Here is a 25,249-nt window from a genome sequence, read left to right on the forward strand (position 1 = left end):
CTCAGGGCAGGACTAAGTATTATCTAGACCATCCCTGACAGGTGTTGGTTCAACCTGCTCTTAAAAATCCCCGGTAATGGAGATTCCAAAACCTCCCTAGGCAATTTATTCCAGTGCTTAATCACTCTGACAGGAAGTTTTTCCTAATGTCCAACATAGACCGCCCTTGCTCAAATTTAAGCCCATGGCTTCTTGTCGTATCCTTAGAGGTTAAGAAAGAACAACAATTTTTCTCCCTCCTCCTTGTAACCACCTTTTATGTACCTGGAAACCGGATGACTGGAAAAAGGCTAATGTAGTGCCCATCTTTAAAAAAGGATGCAGGGAACTACAGGTCAGTCAACCCTACCTGGAAAAATCATGGAGCAGATCCTAACGGAATGAATTTTGAAGCACTGAGCAACATCAACCTCCGTGAAGTCAATGGGTCACGAGGAAATTCAGTGCTTTGCAGGATTAGGCTCTATGTCTCTGTAATAACTTCACCTCTCAAGGTGCTTTGTCCCTAATGAGCCCTTCAAAAATGAACACAATGTATCTCCCTCATATTCTCTGTCAAGTTTTCAAACCTAAAGTAACACACTTTATGCCTTTAATATGAATAAGAACACACGATATCATCCACAGGAAGTCAATACAGTATTAACAATCTCAACGAGAATTCTGTGCAAGCATCAGACCATAGTCAATAATCCCTGGTCCTAGCTGATGACCCCTTGGGGCTGTGGGCAGCCTATACAGGAGCACCATTGAAGTAGCATCAGGGAGTTGACTAGTACTAGAATGGCTACAGGATAAATTCAAGGCAAAGGTGGCTTAAAGCTGCCTTTTCACACCTTATCCTCAGACATGGGTTAAATTTAGACCCAACCAAAGAATCTGGCTCCAATGATCTATTTTACAATTATGCATGTATTACCATATGATGTTTTTATCTGTATATATACAGACATAGGCACACATACTCACTACAACAGGGCACTGGCCCTGTTACATCTCAATACACCTTTTACAGCTTTTAAAACTGAGAGTTGTCATTGCAGGTCACTTGCTAGTAAGGTGCCCTACAGGAAGGCTTCCTGCTCTGAGGCAGAAGAGCAGGTAGGGGGATATCCGGTCAGGGAAAGAAGAGAGAGAGGTTGATTCCATATCTGTAAGGCAAAGGGCATAAAAAGGAGATGCTTGCAGGGAGCAGGGGCTGGCTATTGGGAAGGACTGGGAAGCCCTGGAGATGTGACCAAAGGCAAGGCTCTGCAGGGCTGTGAGGCTGCTTTGAGGTGCACGGGTTTGTTCTGAACCTTTTGTTAATAATGAAAAACCCTAAAAAGAGAATTGGAGCCGTGCCTTCAGAGTGTGATTTCACCTGCCCTGGCTGGTGTTTTCTAAATTGTTTCAAGCCCATTTCTTGGTCTCTAACAGAATCAAACATCATCAAAACAATCTACAACTTGCTTTCTCCTTAACGGCTTATTGCATGCTGTGACGAAGTGGGACTGTTCTTAATGTTTCCTCTGAATACTGTGTGGGTACCTCAGTTTCCCCTATGCGTTTCCTAAGTCTCTAGGGGGTGAGATTGTTGCAGAGCAAAGGGCAAGTGTGCATAAATGGCCGGCACTCTGTCTCCTGGCAACTAATGGCCAGGGCCCTTCCCCCCAGGCAAGGGGATAGCCAAAGGTGTTGGAGAACAAAGGTCAGGTGACCTCCTGGCCTGGGAAAGAGGAAAAGGCCAGAAAGGAGGGGCTGGAGAGTTTCAGCCTTGGGCTGGCTGGGGCATCGTAGAGAACCCCGAGGTTGGGGGGGTAAGTTCCCTACTACCCTGAAGAACCTGACTAAAGGGGTCCTGTTTATGCCTACAAGCTCTGGTGTGGACTGTGTTCCTGTCATCTAATAAACCTTCTGTTCTACTGCCTGGCAGAGAGTCACGGTGAATCGCAGGAAGCCGGGGGGTGCAGGGCTTTGTCTCCCCCCAAACTCCGTGACACATGCACACACGGACTGTTCACTATTACAGTGAAACCAGTCTGTGTGATTATTAACTGCAGTAGCTGCCATTGGCTCATCTTCAATTCTGCTGGTTAACTAACAACTGAACTGCTAGCGATAACTAAATTTAAGGGATTACTGCTTAATCCGATGCCACCCATCATAATTAACAGTAAAGATCAAACAAATGCAATGCAGAAACAGGAATAAAAATAAGACTGACTGTCCTAAGCATGCTGTCTATGTACAATAAAAGGTATTTTAGCATCTTCTGGAAGCAATTTGTATGAAAAGTGCTAGGTATTATTATTATTATTATTATTGCACGAACTGCTAAAAACGATTGATGCTGTTCCATGAGCAACTACACAATTTTCTTCAAAGTTTTTTTCCTCTGCATAATATTACTGTGCACAGTTTTTACTATGCAAAGATGTATATTAATAGTGCTGGCAACCTATTTCTTACAATAAAACCTTATTTAAAAATGTTATGAAAAGTAAATACTACATAAGACAATGTTTGAGAAATGAGCTGGAGTTGGAATATCAATTACCTGCTGCTACCCTTAAAAACCTACATCTTAGCAAAGAAAGATGAGAGGATTTAAATGATGATAATAAAAAATTCTCCTCTGCTGAGGATTATAGATCCTCCCTCCCCCACAGACCCAAACTCAGAAAGTAGAGCAAGATGCACATGGTAAGCAGTGGAGTTAGAGCAGAAAAAAACCCAGGTAAATCTATGAGTTATTTCATTTTGTATTTTCCGTGAGTCACCAATAACCTATTCTTGCTTCCCTCCAAGTTTGTTGCATAGCTAGAAAAAGGGGGCATACAGTTGTTCACTAATCCTCCTTCACTGCCTCATCTGCTGAACTGTAAGTTAGAGGGGCAGATGCATCATCTGGGAAGTTTTCCAAATTCATCAATTCCTTGGCACCAGTGATTTCAGTGTGCCCATTGCCAGCACTGGCTGTTATGCCCATAAAAACCTAACTCCTGGAGGGAAAGAATTAAGAAATGAGGCACTCAACAGTGGCTGCAGGTTTCTTCAGTCGCAATGAACAACTAAAAGAACCATAGTAACTGCTAATGCTTTTCAGTCCCTAATACACTCAAGGGTTTTCCCAAACATCTGCAGACTGTTGTCATGAACAGGGCTTGAGAAATGTACACACTAGCCGGGGAACTAAACATAGCAGTGAGAGGCAGATAAGAAAGACTTGTGATGAGGGAACACAGCCAGATCTGAATTTGTACATTTGTAAATATGTAGCCCAATGGTTTTAGAATCACATGAGCAGTTTCTTCTCACTAATGGGTGACACAGGCTCTCAAGCCACTCCTAGTGCTTTCTGCAATGGACTCAGTCTGTCGGCTGTAATCAGTCACCACATCGGATCAACGTTACTTTTTGAAGAGTCCTTTGCTTAGAAGGCCCTATATGCATGGAAACTGCCTGACCCATTTGCAGGATTCAACAGTTTTCTGTAGATCAGAGAATTTCCATAGTAGAAACTGAAGTTTTATCAGCCAAATACAGGTCCTTTGAGCGTTTTGCTTTATGCTCAGAAGTAATGAGCAGGCAAGCGATCCTTGCTTTTGAGATTAATAATGTCAAAATTCCCAAGATTCTAAATGTTAAATTCACCTGACTGACTGCTCCCAAGGTGACGCTTAACGTGAAAGAGTCCCGAGCATCCACAGTTCCAACAGAAGTGAATGGGAGCTGGAAGACCTCAGGACTTCTAAATATCAGGCCTTTTCTTCTGGCTACATCTATTGCAGACTCAATTATATCTAAGATTTTACCATCACTGCTCATTTAGAAAAATTCGAGGTACTATTCCTTAATCTTATTGTGATAGGCTGCCCCCCTAGGATGCCACCCGACGTGCAAAGATACCGCTGAGCCCGCCTGTTATGCCAGTTTGGGACCCCTTTTTACCTGTCTTGTCGAGCCAGGCTATTAAGCCTCTTCCAGCACACACAGGCAGGACCATACCCAACTGCAGAACGAAACAGACACTGAGATGAGTTCTGGGAAAGCTCAGCTTAGGGGACTTGCCCCAGCACACAAGTGTCCACTTCTTTGGAGTGCAGACCCACAGATATATTATGAAATCCCCCTCCTTCCTCAATGTGGAGGAAGGTATGTGCAACCTCTCCTCCCTCTCGGCAATTAGAAATTACAGAAACTGGGTTTACTAATAAACAGAACAAATTTAATGAACTATAAAAGGCAGATTTTAAGTGGTAAAAGGGCTAGCAAACAGAACAAAGAATATTACTAAGCAAATGAAACCAAACATGCAAGCTAAGCTAGTTTCACTAAAGAAATTGGTTACAAATAGTATTTCTCACCCTAGATATTGTTGCAGGCAGATTACAGAAAGTCTTGAAAGGCAGCTACACTGGTCTCCCTCTTGAGACCTCAGGTATTATTATTCACAAGCTAGACGCCCTCCCAGCTTGAGCTCAACCCTTCTTCCCCCAGTTTTTTACTTCCAGGTGTTTTTTCGGTGTCTTTTTGGGTAGGGAGACAGAGGAGAACCATGTCACTCCCCTGCCTTATATAGCTCTTGTGTAAGGTGGGAACACTTTGTCTTCTAGTGGAAAACCACAGGCATTCCAAAAGGGGAGGAGGGGTATCCAGTAGCAGGTGACTCGGACTCATATCTCTGCAAGGCTGTGGCAGCCATTGCTCATAGGCTGTCTCCAGTGTCCACAGGAAGACTAAGTCCTTTCAGAGTCCATTGGGTCTGCAAATGGCCCATTAGCCTTGTCTGGCTTTTTCATTGTTGTACCTCAAGGGCTGGTTGCGGGTGACACCCAAAGTAACACATTTGAAATACAGATACGTAGTTAATATTCCTAGCTTCAGATACAGAAATGATACAGGCAGACACACGGGATAATCACATTCAGTAAATCACAACCTGCCCAATGATATCTCACATGAACCATCTTGCATAAAGTGTATCTCAGTTATGTCATTCATATCATAAGCATCTTTTCATAAAGAATATGGAGTGAAACGTCACACATTCACTCACAGCATCGCTGCTAGGAGCAGAGATTGAGTGGTTTGGAGTAGCAAAAAGAGCTGTTTTAAGTACTTACATATTCTATGCTGACTTACACCACTTTCCAGTGTGATTACACCGGGCATAAATCATTTTAGAATTTGGTTGTGTGTGTGTACACGTGTATTCCTATAAATGTGCGTGCAATGTCAGCAATCTAATCTATAGTTATTTTGATTTGATGTAGTTCCATCCAATGCCTTAGTTGCACATACTATGCACGGAGTCAAGTATCAGAGGGGTAGCCGTGTTAGTCTGGATCTGTAAAAGCAGCAAAGAATCCTGTGGCATCTTATAGACTAACAAACGTTTTGGAGCATGAGCTTTCGTGGGTGAATACCCACTTCTTCAGATGCATGTCAACTATGCACGTGAAAACATACCAGTTTATGACCTATATATACAAACTGAGCACAAACCTCATTCACAGCAGGTGGGACACTTTCTCTGGCAGGCTACAGGGGCCATAAACTATTAATTTATGCAGAAGTTAAAAGTTTCATTTAAAAATAATTGTTTCTAGTCAGAACCTGGTGGGCAGAGGTAAAACTGACAAGAATTAAGCAGCTGCTTGATAAAGCTAGGGGTAGCAGCAAGTGGTGGGCCTGGAGATATTCATGGGCAAGGAAGATCCCAAAATTGAGGTGTTCTCTGCCCCCCCCCCCCCCCATTCAGCCAGTAGGCTCTAGTGGGGTGTGTATGTATGTGGCACAGTAGTGCAGACCTCTCCACAGCCTTCACAGCATGCAGGAAGCTTTGAAGGTGGATCAGACAGCTCCCTGTCCCTTTGACTTCACAGAGGGAGGTGGAATATTACACCCCCAAGACAGTTTCAATTAACAGCTCTCTTTGAGAAATGTCTGACCTCTTCACATCGCCAGCAGACTGGGTGGCAGGTCAGACTGAGTTCTCATTTACGTCAGTGCAAAGTGGGTATAAATGCTACCAAATCTGAAAGGCAGCATTTTGCATCCACACAGCACAAGTATAAATTGCAACAACAAGGTGCAAGCCAAATAAGGGAGAATCAGAGACACGGTGTTTAAGAGTTTTCCTGCTCTCAAGCCTGAAAATGATAGAACAGGACCTGCAGCAGAAAGCTCTGACTCAAAGCAGAACTCTGTAGTGGGGACATGAAATGTGGCAGGTTAGGAACAAGTGCAGACAGGCATAAGAAAAAGGGCTGTGATTTTCAGCTGGAACATGCAAGTGGTGAACACCCTCCAATCACTCATGCTGACATTGCACCATTCCCAGGATGAGTATTTCAGTCTGCAACAGATTGAGACCTCTGCGTGTGTGCCTCCTTTTAGTCCACTGTAATCTGACAGCCAACACATTCAGTCTCAAAAGAGGGGGATGGGAGTGTTCATTTTAGACATTAAAAGACCATATGCAAAACAGAAATATTAATCACAGCTCTTAAAAATCTGAATGGTTTTATTGAATGTTACACTAATAAAACATTTTCCTGTTTTTAATAAGCTTGTGGTATTTTGCCACACCCCAATGGGATTGGCTTCACTGAATTAAATACAGAACAACATCCAGTAATCCCTACCAACAGGAAGAAATTCCAGCAATATAAAACTCTGGTTAGCAAAGTTTATGTAATGGGAAGATAAAAGAAAAACCCTGTGATGAACTGGGGCTATGTCTGTACAATTTATGAATTGTGATTGAGATTGTGAAACACAGATGTATTATGAGTGCCTAGACATGCGTGGATCCACCATTGCTGACAAGCCCTGTAGAAAGTACACATCAGACAGATACAATAGAAGGTGCTTAGGGCGTAAAGACCCTATTCAGGTACAAACATCTGGAAAAGTGGGTGAGCTGTTTCCTTAGAAAACCATTTTAGCTGATTCTTCAAACAGGGAATATAGGAGCGGTGGAAACTTACCAGGAGTAGAACAAGAGAGACCGGGTGAGCAGAAGGGATTTAAATAAAGAAAAATACGGGAATAGAGGGGCCAAACAGGAAGAGGAAGCATGAGGCAGGAGATAGAAAGGTCTACAGCTGCTTTTTCTGCTCCAGGAACACATGGAAGCTATAAAGTTGGATTAACAGGCTTGTGGAGGATTCCCTGAGTAATGTAACACTGCTGTAGTGGCTCCAACGCCTCTTACCAGCCCCCTGAACAGGGATGTATATGGAGAAGGGGGACATTGCCCCAGTATCTCTGGATGACAGAACAACCCCTTTGCAGATTTATGTGAATTGGAGCAGATCTGAAGCTTCTCTAATCTACATCTGAGACTCATCTGTAGAGGAAAGAAAGGTAAATAAAAGCAGCAAAGAGTCCTGTGGCACCTTATAGACTAACAGATGTATTGGAGATGTATTGGAGCATGAGCTTTCGTGGGTGGATACGTGCATGCATCCGACAAAATGGGTATTCACCCTGAAAGCTCATGCTCCAATACGTCTGTTAGTCTATAAGGTGCCACAGGACTCTGCTGCTTTTACAGATCCAGACAAACACGGCTCCCCTCTGAAGTTAAATAAAGGTATTGTAAAGCTCCATTCTCTAGTTATGCTGAGCACAGTTCAGACACAGCCCAAAATCATGGCTTATTCTGCTGAGGTTGGACTATACTTATTGTCCTGCAGTGTTCCCTATACCAGCAGATTCATAGGGTCAGGAGAAGACGACTGTTAGGGGGACTCTTGACACCTAAAAACCTCCTCAGGAACCTTGCTCTAGCAAACCAGACAATGAGGAAACATTTCTTTCTTGCCGAGGCTTGTCCATCATTATGTCACCCTCCTTCCCTGTCACTGGAGAGGTTGCTTACAGAGGGTGAAATACTGGCGCATTTTAAATCAGTGGAAGTTGTGCTATTGACTCAATGGGCCAGCATTTCGTTTTTTCTCCATCTCAATGCCAAAACGTAAAAGGGGCCAAACTGATTACTGTCTGGCACTGTTGGCAAGAAAAGTTATAAGTGGGAAGGTGTTTTTAGGTGAAAAAAAAATGTCCTTCTCAGGGCTGAAGTGACTGCCTGTTCTCTTCCATGGTGGAAGATAACCCAGCCAAGCCCAGGAAAGCTGTGAAGAGGGCAGGTCAATAGATCTCCTGGTAGCCTGTCTCTAGTCTCTGGCAGTGAGGATTATTGGTGAGGCCCCCCAGTCATGCATTCAGAAAAGATTCTAAAGAAGTTGCTGCTATTTATTCAAATTAAATGATACAGCAGATTTTGTTAACTCAAAGTTCTTGTCTAGCAACCGTTAGAGCAGGGGTAGGCAACCTATGGCATGTGTGCCAAAGGCGGCACACAAGCTGATTTTCAGTAGCACTCACACTGCCCAAGTCGTGCCCACCGGTCTGGGGGCTCTGCATTTTAATTTAATTTTAAATGAAGCTTCTTAAACATTTTGAAAACCTTATTTACTTTACATACAACAGTTTAGTTATATATTATAGACTTATAGAAAGAGACCTTCTAAAAACGTTAAAATGTATTCCTGGCACGTGACACCTTAAATCAGAGTGAATAAATGAAGAATCGGCACACCTCTTCTGAAAGGTTGCCGACCCCTGCCTTAGAAGCACAAGAACTAATAAGTGTCTGGCCTGTCACCTTCCAAGTCAGTGAAAAATTTAAGTCATCATGTAAAAGCACACACAATTCAGTAGGGGGAAAAGATTGCTGTATCAGTCCCAATTATTGTACAGCATTATAATAATCAACATCTGGAATACCCAGTCTGAGTTCCCCTTGCTAAATCAAGAAACATTAGAACTTGATAAGTTCACTCATTCTGTTTCCTAGCTTCCCTGCTTACTCATTAACAGTTTATTGCGTCAGAAAAGTTCGAGTAGGAAGACATGTTTTTTCTATAACAAAAGTTTCAAAATTCATAGTCAGTACCTTTAGCACTAGGGCAAGTAAAGGATCATCTCATTCATATCCTTCCTTAAGATCTAGTGAAAGTTAGAGGCCTAGGATTTATTCTCTCGAGCCTCCAATCTATGATTAAATGTAACATTATCCTGTATTAAGATACCATAAAGATTCTTACAGTTCAGTATTGTTCTGTTTCTGTCCCTTAGGCATGGTGTACGCACAGTTTTTGTACTAGTATAACTATGTGGGTTGGGGTGTGATTTTTTTTGGTAACAGTGTAGTTATACTGTGATGCAGGCAGAACAAGTCCCAGCTCGTGCCAAGGCCCATAGGCCTCACTGAACACTGACAAATGCAGAGCTGGAAACCAGCCCGGCTCACCTATGTGTTCGCATTGTTAACACAGGTATTAGATTTATAAAAATGAGTTAAGTGTATAGATTTTATGAAATGCTTGTGAGTTGCTTCATACATTAATCTCACTTATAATATCTGTGTGCCATGCTATAGGGTACCAGATATCAGAGAGGTAGCCCTGTTAGTCTGTATCCACAAAAACAACAAGGAGCCCAGTGGCACCTTAAAGACTAGCAAATTTATTTGGGCATAAGATTTCGTGGGTAAAAAGCTCACTTCTTCAGATTCCTGGAGTGAAAATTACAGATACAGGCATAAATATATATTGGCACATGAAGAAAAGGGAGTTACCTCCTAGCTGTCTTTGAGATACCACTGACTTCCTGAGGAAACTACAATGCATCGGTGATCTTCGTGAAAACACCATCCTGGCCACCAGGGATGTAGAAGCTCTTTACACCAATATTCCACACGAGAATGGACTACAAGTTGTCAGGAACAGTATCCCTTATGTAGCCGTGGCACATCTGATGTCTGAGTTTTGTGACTTTGTCCTCACCCACAACCATTTCAGATTTGGGGACAACCTATACCTTGAAGTCAGTGGCACTCCTGGGGTACCCACATGGCCCCACAGTATGCCAACATTTTTACGGCTGACTTAGAACAACGTTTCCTCAGCTCCCATCCCCTAGTGCCCCTCCTCTACTTACGCTACATTGATGACATCTTCATCATATGGACCCATGGGAAGGAGGCCATTGAAGAATTTCACCTGGATTTCATCAATTTCCATCCTACCATCAACCTCAGCCTGGACCAGTCCACACAAGAGATCCACTTCCTGGGCACTACAGTGCACATAAGTGATGGTCACATAAACATGACCCTATACTGGAAACCTACTGACCACTATACTTACCTATATGCCTTCAGCTTCCATCCAGGAGACATCACATGATCCACTGTCTATAGCCAAGCCTTAAGATACAACCGCATTTGCTCCAATCCCTCAGAGAGAGACAAACACCTACAAGATCTCTATCAAGCATTCTTAAAACTCTAATACCCACCTGGAGAAGTGAGGAAACAGATTGACAGAGTGACATGGCACCCAGAAATCACCTACGACAGGACAGGGCCCACAAGGAAACCAACAGAATACCACTGGCTATCACATACAGCCCCCATCTAAAACCTACCTCTCCAGCACATCATCAAGAATCTACAACCTATCCTGGAACAGGATTCCCCACTCTCACAAGCCTTGGGCGGCAAGTCAGTCTTCGCTTACAGACAGCCCCCCAACCTGAAGCAAATACTTACCAGCAACTACACACCACAGAAACACTAACCCAGGAACCAATCCCTGTAACAAACCCTATTGCCTTCTCTGTCCCCATATCTACTCTACTGACACCATCATAGGACCCAATCACACCAGCCACACCATCAGAGACTCATTCACTTGAACATCTACTAATGTGATATATGCTATCATGTGCCAGCAATGCCCTCTCCCATGTACATTGGCCAAACCGGACAGTTTCTACGTAAACAGATAAATGGACACAAATCAGACACCAGGAATGGTAACATACAAAAAGCCAGTAGGAGAACACTTCAGTCTCCCTGGACATTCAATAACAGATTTAAAAATAGCCATTCTTCAACAAAAAAACTTCAAAAACAGACTTCGAAGAGAAACTGCTGAGCTACAATTCATTTGCAACTTAACACCATCAATTTGGGCTTGAATAGGGACTGGGAGTGGCTGGCTCACTACAAAAGCAATTTTCACTCTCTTAGTATTGACACCTCCTCATCGATTATTGGGAGTGGACTACATCCACTTTGACTAAAGTGGCCTTCAACATTGGTTCTCCACTTTGTAATGTAACTCCCTTCTCTTCATGTGCCAATATGTATTTATACTTTTTTTCTGTAATTTTCACTCCATGCATCTGAAGTGAGTTTTTTACCCATGAAAGCATATGCCCAAATAAAGCTGTTAAGTCTTTAAGGTGCCGCTGGACTCCTCATTGTTTTTATGCTACAGGGTAGTATTTAAGTGTTTGCTTTGTGGCTATAAAAGTGTTTGCTCTACTACTGTAAACCCTCACAGTCAGGAGAGAAGCATTACCAAGTGTCATCTCCTGACCCACAAAAGAAGGTCCATAGACACCAGATAAGTCAATATGGAACATCAGTGAACAAAAGACTTTGTTGATTGCTTCCCCCACACCCACAAAGAGGAGACTTGCACAAAGATTCATCCCAGCACAGCTTGAGCTCTGGGGGAAGGGAATCACAATCCCTGTCAAGAAGAAATTATTTCTGTCCTCCAGATGTTAACTATCCTTCTAGTTAGAAAGTTTTCCTAATATCTAAACTAAATCGCCCTTGCTGCAGATTGAGCAGATTATTTCTCAGCCTACCTATTGATTCTAATCCCACAGGAGACACAATCTACATAACTGGGAGGTAGAAAACCATAAAGCAAACTTCTGAAAGAGAGGCCTCCTCAAGCCCTGCTACCATTATTTCAGGTTTCCCAGTTGCATGTGATGGTGTGAATTTTCAGGTGACAACTTCTTCTTTTGCCAATATACCTAGAGAAGCCAAACTAAGGTTTAACAGAACTTAAAAAATGGATCAAAGAGGCAAATCCATCATGAATAAAGAAAAAAAGATATCAAGATTATCTGCCAAAATGTGCACAATAATCCAACATTACCCCACAGTCTAAAGATTCAAACCACAAGAGAGCCAATCACACTAACAAGAATCAGAGTCCAACTGAGAACATTATCCAAAATGACCAAACAAATAAATAAAGCAAGCCCCCACAATTCAAAGGAAACGGCAGGACTTTATATACAGTCAGATGGTGGAGAGGTCCTTTTTAGAGAAGGGCTTCCAACTTAGGTCAGCAGTGATTAAACTATTAAACTATTTTCTTTGGCTGGCATTTTGGTATCTATCTCCCATTGAAATTTTCTGGGTGCTGAGTGCCCAGTGCCTTTAGACCCCTTTGAAATTTCCAGCCACATTGATATCTGTGTCACAGAGAGCACTTGCTTTGTAAAACAGTGAGACCCTTTATGAGAAGGGGACACTGCAGCTTCCCCATTCACCTGATCTTGTGATCTGGACTATCAAAAGTAAACCACAGATCATACACTTGCTAACAAGTAGCTTTACCCTTTCACTCACTGGTGCTTTTATGGTGCCTTTCTGTTTTACATCTCTACAGAAGGGTGTTTTGGAAAATGAGACATTAAAACAGAAATAGGAGAGCTTTTTTAGCCCATTTTACTAATTAATATGTCAAAGCTCATAAAGAAGAACTCGTCAGCTTTTCTCCAGTACTGCATCATCTTAAAGAGCTGTGTCAGCAAGGACCTCAGCAGACAGACAATACATATTAAAAGAATTTCAAGCAGTAAATCAAAATACAAAAAGGAAAGTGGGGGAAAAAAGGAAAATAAAACACGAATAGCTATAAGCTTCCAGTACATGATTTGGGTCTTTTTATAAAACGAAGAAACATCAGTATTTTTTCTACATCACAGGATCTTGTAAATAATATCTTCCTCCTCCTCCTATTATTGTTCTTCTAGTGAAGGAAAATGAAAGACAAGTTTAAGGAAGAGCTCATACAAAACTGAACTAATATTCTCTGGATTTTGACCTCTTGGATATTTGTGGGTCATTTCACATTTTTAAAGTTTACTATGTTAAACGCAAGGAGAAGTGGAGATAAGAAAACACTCCTGCCTTCCTTAAGGAATTTTGAGGTTCCAGGTTCTTTCCAGGGCAGACTAAATAGGACATGTCAACACACTAATTCAGGGATTCGACTCTTTCCACTGCAATGAGCAGAATTTTCTTCAGAAAACATCTGCAGTTCTAAGAACTTAAATAGGTTTTGCAGTAGCCTCATTCTCAGACAGGCTACACGCACAATGAAGGTGCATAATGCCACAATAACCAGAACATATAGTCACACTCTTGTTGTTTGTAGCGCATGCAAGTGAAATAGAGGCACCTGCAGGGACACATCTTCCAAGAGGAATGCTTCAGTCCTGGGGAAATCCAGGGATGTTTCTAAAATCACATATTTTCATTAGAAAGTAAAAAAGACTATTATATACCAGGAAACAGAAATAGGAGGCTATAGCTACACATGCTTCTAATGCCTTGCCTTGGGACACAGCTCTGAAAAAACATTTGCTTAGGCAGAGGTAGACTTAAGAGACCAAAATGTGCTATCACTTCTGCCCAGTAAGTAGTAAATACCCTCCATACTGTAACTAGACTAAAGGATGGAAGCGTTTTCCATCCACTACATACGAGAAGGATTTTTCCTTCGAGGGTTATTGAACCACACATCTCATAGAACTAGTCATGCTGAAGGAGAGAAGGGATAATTGCAGTGATTGTCAGTATGTGATAATTAATTCACTAGAGAAATATGTTTAATTTCCTGAAGTCTAGGATGAGGTGGAATCTCTCCTTTTTGCAATGAGAAAAATAATAGGCTGTTTTGTTCCCTGCAGCAGAAATGGGAAACCTAGGAAGGGTATGTGATGGAAGATGAAACAGGAAAGGATAGCCCTGGTCTTTCCACCTTTAAAATCCAATAGTCTAAAGTGACAGAATATGTCAGGCAAACAGGAACAGTAGGAGAATAACTCCATGCTCTTGAGCAAATTTTAAATATGACTATTTGCAGGGGCCAATGCAGGAAGGTGCTTAAGAAGCTGAAAGGAGGAGTCTGTTGCTTTTTGTTTGGTTGGTTTAGGCAATCCTAGATGCTGGTATCCACAGGAAAAAGTGCTTTTCAATCCTCTGCTGACAGAGTTGCTTTCCATGTTGAGGTCAGACAAATCCAAAGGATAGCAGTTGCTCGTCTCCCTAAAATTTGCCAAAATGTCTAAAAATAGCCCCAAACAATAGAAGACTTGGGACTGCTGCATCTTTCATTAGGTCATCTATAGAGAATCTGGAGAAAGGTGTGTAAAGAAAATTGGAAGTGCTGCTTAGGAACCTGATATTCTAGGTTTCAGCACCTTTTAGCAACTGACTGCCAACAATTTATGATCTCAACAGGTTCTGTTCCAGTGTTTGTTGATAGGAAGACCCTCTGTTTATCCTTGGCAAATTGAATGATGTTGCAATATCTGTGAACCTTCTCCTGACTGGAGAAAAGGGGCATACCCAAAGACCTTTCTATCTGATGAGTATGAAGCTTTTTTATACCCAAAGGAGAAGCAGCTGAAACAAAAAGTTCCTCCTCAGCTGTAGGAACAGGACATATGAGCTGATCCTCCAGTTTCAGAAAGAATATTTGAGGTACACAGATGAGAGGAGAAAGCCAGAGGAAGAATTTAAAGGGCACTTACCCTTAAGGAAATGGTCTTCAAGTATGGAATGCCTAAATCAGACATCTGTATAATAACAAGCTACAGCAGACGTAAGGCTGTATAGGCCAGGAACACCATAAATATGTAGAAATCTTGTTATTGACTGGTCTTTGAATCCAGGTTTTTGAAACAAAAGTGGTTGTAAGGAAATCTGCACAGTAACTCTTTGAGAACTGAATCAGGAAATCAGTGGATGTTTCATGCAGAGAAAGGTATGTCATGAGAAAAACAGTTGTTTTCTTAGTTTAGTTCTTCTATCAGAAAGCAAAGCTGAAGCTGTCCACACATGTGAGAAGATATGGAACATAGGCACAGGCATTTCTTATGCCAGATCAGAGAGAGACAATAAGTGACAAACCAGGCTCATGACTGTTACTGTACCTAATAAGTAGAGCAAATGTTGATCTGTGATAGACATGTCATAAAAACATTTCTCCCTAGAGCCTTGAATTTTCATTTGCTACTTTTTTCAGGGTTAGACATTGAAAGAATTTTATTGACACTAAAGAAATTCTGTTTGTTTTTTTTTAAATACCAGAACCACTGCTCTAATGGTCAAAAATGATTAGATATATACTTGAACTAGGAAAACAACAGATTTATGAAAAATTAAACTTTGTCGAATTAAAAAAGAAAGGTGAACTTGTTTCAGATCTTACAAACTGATGTAAAAATACAGCATCAAAACATGTAGTAAGGAACAGCACTGAATTTCATGGTTATCTATTATAGGTAAAAGTTCATCAGTGGATAACCTGAAATTTCTAGAAACCCTGTTTCCATGTCTCCGAAGTCACATGAGTTTTTGCATCATTGTTTAATGGCTATCCTAAAAATCACAATCCTTTGGGATGCATACTTGAAAATTAATCATAGAATCGTAGGACTGGAAGGAGAGGTCTTCTAGTCCAGTTTCCTGCACTCATGGAAGGACTAAGTATTATCTAGACTATCCCTGGCAGGTGTTTGTCTAACCTGGTCTTAAAAATCTCCATTGTTGGAGATTCCACAACCTCCATTGGCAATTTATTTCAGTGTTAATCACTCTGACAGTTAGGAAGTTTTTCCTAATGTCCAAACTCAATCACCCTTGGTACAATTTAAGCCCATTGCTTCTTGTCCTATCCTCAGAGGTTAAGGAGAACAATTTTTCTTCCTCCTCCTTGTAACAGCATTTTATGTACTTGAAAACTGTTATGTTCCCTCTCAGTCTTCTCCAGATTAAACAAACCCAATTTTTTCAATCTTTCCTCATAAGTCATGTTTTCTAGGCCTCTAATAATTTTTGTTGCTCATTTCTGGGCTTTCTCCTATTTGTTCACATCTTTTCTGAATGTTGCACCCAGAACTGGACACAATACTCCAGTCGAGGCCTAATCAGCGCAGAGTAGAGCAAAAGAATTACTTCTCGTGTCTTGCTTACAACGTTCCTGTTAATACATCCCAGAATGATGTTCGTTTTTTTTGCCACAGTGTTACACTGTTGACTCATATTTAGCTTGTGATTCACTATGACCCCCCAGATCCCTTTCCGCAGTGCTCCTTCCTAAGCAGTCATTTCCCATTTTGTGTGTGCAATTGACTGTTCCTTCTTAAGTAGAGTACACTGCATTTGTCCTTATTGAATTTCATCTATTTACTTCAGACCATTTCTCCAGTTTGTCCAGATCATTTAGAATTTTAATCCTATCCCCAAACCACTTTCAACCCTCCCAGATTGGTATCATCCGCAAACTTTATAAGTGTACTCTCTATGCAATTATCTAACTCACTGATGAAGATACTGAAGAGAACTGGACCCAAAACTGATCCCTGCAGGGTCCTACTTGCTATGCCCTTCCAGCTTGACTGTGAACCACTGATAATTACTCTGGGAACGATTTTCCAACCAGTTATGAACGCACCTTATAGAAGCTCCACCTACGTTGCATTTCCCTAGTTTGTTTATGAGAAGGTCATGAGCGACAATATCAAAAGCCTTACTAAAGTCAAGATACACCACATCTACCACTTCCCCCCATCCACAAAGCTTGTTACTATAATAAAGCAACTGCATCTTGTACAGTACTGCAACTTGTTTCACAGAATTTTTATTACAAAATATTATAATTTTTATATATTAAAATTATATATTAAAATTTTTATTATAGTAATACTGTTGGATAAAAACCTTCCTTGCTAACAAACATAGATCTTAAGCAGTTTAAGAAAAAGTGGATCCTTTTGTTAGTATAGTCACACTGAAAGAACAACTTCTGCAGATGAATAAATGGGAATGAAAAAACAATAGTGAAAGCTTCGGTAGGGCTGTCTTTCTTCAATATTTCAGATTGTGAGAGTGGAAAACTGAAATTCTTCCAGGAGGACAAAGAGAAAGACATTTATATTGTTCACAATTTACATTGTTTAAGTGCCTACATTGGCACATAAAACAGTTACAGGTTTTGTCCTGTACAGTGTTCAATAGATATATTTTTAAAGAAACCATTATTGCTCTTCCTGCAAATGAGCCCAGCCTATGTATGGAACTACATACACTGCCAAGCAGTAAGCCAGCCTTAATTTATCACTGTGGAAGTGAAGTTATGCATTAATTTGCAAACCTTTCAGCCATCACAGTTGCTATAAGCGGGATCCAGCTGTTGCTCACAGACTGGCTCTTTTTTGAGGGAAGGGTAGGTGAAGTCAGGTAAAAAAGTTCTTACCTTGTTTCTGTCCAGCCAATGAACTAACCTGGCTTTCATCTGCCACTGGAGGAGACAGAGAGAGACAGAGATAAGAAATTCCTTTAAAACTAGTAGTCTTTGAAATGTCAAATCATTTCAGACACATGATATATTAATTTTTTAGTTTGTAATGATTTGCATAACAGCTTTTTTTCCCTCTCATCCAGCTGGGATACCTCAGAGATCTAGCACCTGATCCAAAGTGTGTTAAATTCAATGGAAGCATTTCTACATTTGAAATTCAGTTGTGGACAGGGCAACTGATTTTGTAAATATCATATTTTGCCCAAAAAATCATAGGACTTTGGAAAATTGTAACATTTTCAGGTCAGAGGCCACAATCCTGGAAAAGAATCCACAAGTGGGGACCCTCACATCTGCATGAAGTCCCACTGAACTCAATGGATTCTGAGCAGGCATCAGTTCTCCTGGAAGTAGATCCCTTTGTAGGAACTGTGCTTTGTTATGTTATGAAAAAAATGGTTTATAACTCATACCTTTACAGTCTACATCATCTTGCAAAGCATGGATCTAAATAGCCTTATCATCATCTAAATAGCCTTATCAGTCTGCACACAGAATAAACCGTGGAGAACTATTTCTAAACTTAACAAAAACTGTAATTTTGCATACTAAGTATACTTCAGTTTATTATCATACATTTCATGAAACTAATTAAAACATTCCCCCAGAAGCTTGTGTGGAAAAACCAATCACCCTTTTTAAAAAAGAATTTTATGCAAAAGAACAAGTGCTAATGTAATGTTAAGGCTCATGAATCTAGCAGAGAAACGAGCATTAAGGCTGATAGCTTATCCTTAACTCTTCCTGCCTAGCCACCTCTTTGAACTTATGTCTGGTCTCCCTTTACAGCATAACAAATTGTCAAGCCATACAAAATATAATACAAATTGGAATTTATTATACAATCTTCCCTGTAGTGACCACCATTAAAAAGTCAATGTTTACCCACAGTTGCAGGAAAGACCACAGAAAGACTTGTAATACAAGCGAAACTTCCTATTCTTGCTATGTGGAAAAGCTGTAGAATCTTAGATACTACTGTGTGGTAAATGTAGGTAAATGAGAAAATTGAACAGCAACTACTGTACAATAATTTCCAGTATTGTATGTAGCCATCAGACCTGGCTTGATGTTTAAGTCTCAATAGAGATCTAAAACATAGGTAAATACCATCCCAGTTTTACAAATGGGAAAAAAAGGAACAGACTGGTAAAGTGTCTTGCTCAAAGTCTGCCTCAAAGTCAACGTCTGATTCAGCATTAGAATCCAGGTTACCTGATGCACAGGCCCATGATGAAGTCACTAGACCACTATGTCCCCCACACTCTCAATACACACCGCCCACATTCCACAGCAATAAAACAAACAACCTAATGTGGTCTACTTTATGGGGAGAGACTTGTCAAAAATGACTGGGACTACGTTTCCACTAGAGAGCTTACAGCAGCACAGCTGTAAGATCGCTCATGATGTAATCCCTTTATGTGGATGGGGGAGAGCTCTCCCTTCGACATAATTTAACTGCCCCCAACAAACAGCAGTAGCCATGTCACTGGGAGAAGCTCTCCCACCGACAAAGTGCTGTACACACCATAGCTTTTGTTGGTGTAATTTAGGCTGCTCAGAGGTGTGTTTTTTCACATCCCTGAGTGAGTAAAATACGTTTTGCTGAAATAAGTGGTAGGGTAACCAGGCCCTAGTAATCTTTGTAAATTTCTGTATAATTGCAAAGTATTGTTGAGGTCAGGCCGAAGTGGGAAGGGAACACAAAAAGAGGTGTGGGCACCAGGGCCTATTATCATTCTTTAGGGCATATAGTCTCTGGAGGAGATGACAGACAGACATACATTTCACTACCCAGTCAAACAGCCCTCAGAACCGGAAATGAGTTTCCTGTGTGATATTTCAAACTGTGCCCCCAAAATATCTACCTTCAAGCTGAAAGTAAGCATGGAAAACTTCACTCTCAAAGGTTAATGTTTTGACAAGTTATGATTGTGTGAAAACAAGGGATTATAATGGAAACTGATTTGCAACCTTAATTATAGCAGTCACTAATGGCAACCGCTATAATATATGGTAATTACCTGAAGCAGGTTGTATTACAGTACATGGCAACTATAAAAAAAACAAGATACCAAGATTCATAGATTTTTTTTAAAACTCTAATGATTGGATTTGCCTGAGAGAGGTTTATATTATTAAAAGGGATAAACCCATTTAACTCAAGCATACCTTACATACTGGTTTCACATATAAAAATTAGATTTTAATACTGGAGGGAAAAAGGAAGAGTGAAATGATTATAAACTGAAAAATCTTACAAAAAATACATCAGCTTGCCCTTTGTCTTTGAGAAACTGGTTTAAACATTCCCCAGACTTAACTGGGAAACACACTTCAGTTATGATTTCAGCTTATGTTCATAACTTTACATATAATCTTATAAACAGGTACTTTACCATGATATTACTGATCAGCAAGTTATGACTTTCCAAATGATATCTCACAGGGCATATATTGTACAAAGATTATAGGGTGTGAATAAAGGGGTGTATTCCATCTAATGTCTCACATCTAAGTAAGATAAAAAAAATCAATAAGCTGAGTCCTGTACAATAATGACAATGTTCATTTTTCACTTGTGTTCTTTTTTCCTCAGCAAGACCTAGCCACACAAAGTTTTATTTTTAAATTTCAGCCACTGTTGGAGTATCTCTGCAGAAAGGCATCTGATTTTTTTTTTAAGCTGGGGGAGGGAAAACCCTCTTTCCAAATCACTACTAATTCAATAATGGCTGGACTATTTTTGAAGAAACATTTAGAGAAGAAATTACCTCTGAAATCATAACAAAGGCTAACCATGGAAAGTTTCAGCCCAAGAGAAAAATGCCTGAGAATGTTCTGAGCATCTCAAGATAGCAGTGCATACAGAAAAACTTCACAGTACAAAAATTCAGCTATAGCTTTCCCTAATGAGAATGTTATACATACATCTGTTTTTAATGTAAGAAAGTTAGATGTGATACACTACAAAAAAATCTGTTTATTTCTGGGACCAGGAAGTAAGGAATGGGGAGCAAACAAACAAATGGAAATGAGCAGTATAAAGATGATTTACTTCTGGGGGAATTCTGCACCACTGCACAATACAGAATTTTGCAGAAATTAACACTGTGTGTGCAGAATTTTCTTTCCCCCACAGAAATGGGCTGCAGTTTTCCTGGCAGCCACTAGGGGCCTCTGGACCCAGCAGAGCCCAGCTCGCAACTAGAAGACGCTGCCAGAGGGAGGGAGAAGGTTCATGGCAACTGCAGTTCCCAGCACGCCCTGAGGGAAAGAGACGGTGTTGCACTGCAAATTGCACACAAGCCCTGGACCCAGCATCCAACTGTTTCTCCCTCTAGATCCCTGGGTTCTGGGTGGGGAAGGGGGGCAGGTGTCTGGGCTGGGGGGGGACCACAGCTGGGCTCTGGGGGACAAAGGGAGTGGGTGTCTGGGCTCTGGGAGGGAAGGGATGTGGGTATCTGGGCAAGGGAGGCCCTGTGTCTGGGCTCTGGGGTGGGGGAGGGGGCGTTGGGTGTATTGGCTGGGGTGAGAGGGAAGATCATGTCTGGGATCTTGGGAGGGAGGGATTGTGGGTGTCTACCCGCCCAACTGGGCTCTGGAGGGAGGGGAAGGGGACAGAGAAACAGGCACTGGGTTGTCATAGGGGTTTCTTTAACTCTCTACTCCTTGGGAAGTGTTTGTGTGTGTCTGTGTTGTTACAGACATACTTGCTGACAGGTATTTTGAAATAAATTACCAAAATAATTGAAACTAGTGTAATTCTGTAGTGTTATTTTGACAATTAAAATTTGCAGAATTTTAAAATGTGTGTAGAATTTTTATTTTTTAGGTGCAGAATTTTTATTTTTTTGGCACAAAGATGATACTTTCTGTTGCTGAATTAAAAAAATGAGACATACCTTTGGATCATTGTAGGCTACATCTATATAATGTAATGATTATTTTCTTAATATGCATTATTCATTTGTCAGTTATCTGCACATCCCAACAAATACATTATAACTAAGGCTAAGATTTTGTCACGCATATTTTTAGTAAAAGTCACAGACAGATCACAGGCAATAAAGAAAAATTCAAGAAAGCCCGTGACCTATCTGCAATTTTCACTAAAAATATGCATGACAAACTGGAAGCTACGGGGTCCCCATACCACTCTAGGGGCCCCAGCTCAGAGCTGCAGGGTCTCCTCACCACCTGTGGCTCCAAGCTCTGGGGCACCCTGGCCGCCCGTGGTGGCTCTGAGCTTTGAGGCACTCCCGGGGGCCCTTCTGCCCTTGGGGGCTGGGAGCTCCCAGGGAATGCCCACTGCCTGCAGCAGCTGGGAGCTGCGGGGCACCCCAGTTGCCTGCGGCAGCTCAGAGCTCCAGGGCACCCCTAACTCCTGCAGTGGCTGGGAGCCTGGGGCCCCCCCAGTTCCCAGCCACCACCTGCAGTGGGGGGACCCTGCAGCTCCCAGGCACCAGGGGCTCAAGTCACAGAGGTCTCTGCAAGTCACAGATTCCGTGACCTCTGTGACAAAATCCTAGTCCTAATTATAACTGGTGAAACCAGCCACTTGTTTGCAACCAGCACCTGCAACGCTCATTGAAATGTAAGTGACTAGTAAGGACTACAACCTCTTAATACAAACGTACAGATCTAGGGACTTTGCAAGACCCATAAGATCATCCTCTGCTGACAGAAGATGGCATATTGCTAATAAGCAGAAATCTTTCCAGTTAAACACTCACAGCTAGCATTACTCTTTTTACAATGACAACACTATGTTAAGAGGTGGAAAAACTAGATAACATGAATATGCAATGATGTTAAGATTTCCAATATTTCATGCTGAAATAAAGTAGCACTCTAGAACATGATGTAATGTTTAGTATCAGTAGAAGTAGCTATGATGGTAAAAATGCTTGTCTACTCCCTTCTACTCAGTCTTTGATTGGCCTCTCCATGCCACGCGCAAGACAACCAAGTTATGTGTTTTACATCAATGTTTTTCTTTTCAGTGGAGTAGCGTGCAGCGCATATTCTAAATAGAGTCATAAGAGTTTTGCTTCTCTGGATACAATAACACTTTCCTTAATGGTCAGTAAATTAATTTCAAACAGATTTATTTAGAAAATCAAAATCAATGCATCTGCCAATAGTGATAATCAATGTTCCTCCTTTTTCGCAGATCAGTTTCAGCACCATAGCTTTCTTTTCTCAAGCTAATATAAAGCTGTTCTGTACCAAAAAAATCAAGTTGTTCTTCTTTTCCAAAAGCAGGGTATTACTATTTTAACTTACAGTGCCTCTTTAATTTACATCATGGTTTTTGCACACGCACTGATACCTATTTAAAAAAACCCTTTAAAAATGTGTGAAGGCTACAGTACCATACTTCTGGTGAACAAAATGACATGCTTCTGAAGAGCAGTTCTGCATTTCTGATTATAAAAATAAAAAAAGCAAACGTAAACCAATAAAACATCAAGGAATTTCCTGGAAAACTAATTCCTCAAACAACATTCTGTGTCTGAGAAAGCCTAACATAAAACTTTTTATAATAAGCCAATTCATTAGCAAGGACCTTACTCCCTAGCTACATACACAAACGCAGCTTACAAGCTTTTTAGAATCTAAATAAATTACTTTTTCTGATCTAAACATATTACAGTAATACAAGGCAACAAATCGGTGACTGGCTTTCCAGATGGATGTTATCCTTACACAGCCCTTTCAGTATAATAAAGACATAGCACTATCAATTAATTTTAGTCAATGATCGTGCCAATGACATGACTCTCCTGCAGCTTTTTTTTTTTGGCGCAGTGGCTCCCAATCTAGTCATGGGAGTAAATTACTCACAGGGATTGTGTCAAGTTTTGGCTCTCAACTACCCCTTTGAATGTTTTGCTAGTTATTTCATTTATTTTTTGGAATCTCCCTATTACATTTTAGAAGTGCTGGGGACTTTTACCCCTTCTGTACTGGGGAGGATGGTTTACTGTTACACGATAGGACACAAGCCGAAAACTCAGATCAGTTCCCTAATCAGTCGTATTTCACACCTCTTTTCCTCAAGAATTTTCTGTTTCCAGTGATGCTCTAAAGCAGGCAAGGGCCATAGTACATTTTGAATTGTGATCATGGGCCAGGTCTACAAAGTGAGAGACATAAATTATCCGCAGTCCATAACCATTCTCCCCTACTGATAACAATGGGCCCGATCCTGAGAGATGCTTACTCACTTTAATGGGAGTTACAGACACTCTGCACCCCTCAGCATGAAGACTAATGGGACGTTTGAACAAAGATGGAAGATAAAGTATGGCTGTTATGTAGTAACAAAGGGCAACATTTTCCAAAGTGCCTTAATATTTGGGTGTCCAATGTGAGCTACTTAGAGCCTGAAGCATCAAAGCTCTGAAAGGCTTCTCAGATTCTTTTTCTCATCTTTACTACTTTGCTCTAAACTGTTCTTTCAAGAAAGATTGTAATTAACTTGACAACTTAATTCAGTTATGTTCCAAGAGCTTCCCTGACATTGCAGATTCAATACATCCCACACTTTGGCACAAGCCTCTATTTGCACCAACCACTACTACTAAAGAACTGACTATATACACTCTGTGCCGTACTGTACACAGGGACCACATTTCTATTTTTAAATTAAAGCTTTTTATTTGGCAGCATACAGCATCATTGTACCATTACAGTCGCCAAATTCTTCTTTTTCTTTTAGTGGCACATCACCTTCATTCTTCAACTGAGACCATCCCCCTTATTTCACACCTTTGCTGTGTAGCTAAATACCTTATACAATCATTTAATTGTTTAATATTGTTGGGGTTAATTCATATGTAATCAATGTGTGAGGAATAGATTTATGCTATAGGTAGGTAATCACGTAGGAACATGTAGGAAAATATTATAGGGGTATAAGATTGATATGCATATATTATTGGTAAGAGTGTGTTAGGTATACAAGTAAGGTAAGACTGTAAAGTGAGACCTGTCAAATTTCAGCTTAGCCACATCAGGCCTTCGCCTGAAAGAAGCTGACATGACTAGTGGACCCAAGGGGAAGGTGGTACCAGTAGAATTGCAAGATTATCATGAAAGATGTGTTAATGGGTGATGTTCAGGAAAATATGCAACCCCAGGCCCGTTATTACTGCAAGTTGCCCGATGGTAACATCATGAGAAATTCTGCAATGACTGCAAGTTACCATGGGAACTTATTATGTAAATGTTAATGATGATATGGGGAACTCAAAATATAGGCAATGGAAAGTGGGGTGTAGAATTTATGAGGTGTGGAAGTCCTGATAAGGGAAAGGGTTGGAACTACCATGCATCTGCATAAGGATTACTGGTGTGAGTAACCGAATAAAGGGGTTCCTTCAGGATCAATAGGGAGGAAAAATCCATCAGGAGACCTTCCACAGATGACCACTCGATGAGAGATCCACCCATCTCAGTGGTACCATTGGGGATGCAAGTCTGAAAACACTGATGCTGGACATTTTATGGTAATCCTCTACCTTTATTTATGTATCTAAAACATTGATTATCGGTGTATTATGGTTTTTAATAAAAGGGAAGATTGATAACTTGTGAATGTTATTGTGGTCACTGTTATTGCTCCCAGTGTGCTCCTACAGTCTCCAGACCTAATGATATTTCTTTTAGTGGTTGTCACCCTGCTAATTCAGATATTGCAGCCCTTAGAGAGCTCA

At 40.9% G+C, this 25,249-nt stretch overlaps 1 protein-coding gene across 1 annotated transcript in view; it reads right to left on the minus strand.

Annotated features, from left to right (window-relative positions):
- Positions 1-25,249, minus strand: part of PARD3B (par-3 family cell polarity regulator beta) — a 693,368-nt gene that overhangs the window by 240,371 nt on the left and 427,748 nt on the right. The window contains 1 exon segment of the mRNA XM_030579423.1: positions 17,418-17,462. Coding sequence (XP_030435283.1) covers positions 17,418-17,462 — 45 coding nt within the window.

The sequence above is a fragment of the Gopherus evgoodei genome, chromosome 11 (genome assembly GCF_007399415.2).
Source record: "Gopherus evgoodei ecotype Sinaloan lineage chromosome 11, rGopEvg1_v1.p, whole genome shotgun sequence".
In the NCBI taxonomy this organism is placed as follows: domain Eukaryota; kingdom Metazoa; phylum Chordata; order Testudines; family Testudinidae; genus Gopherus; species Gopherus evgoodei.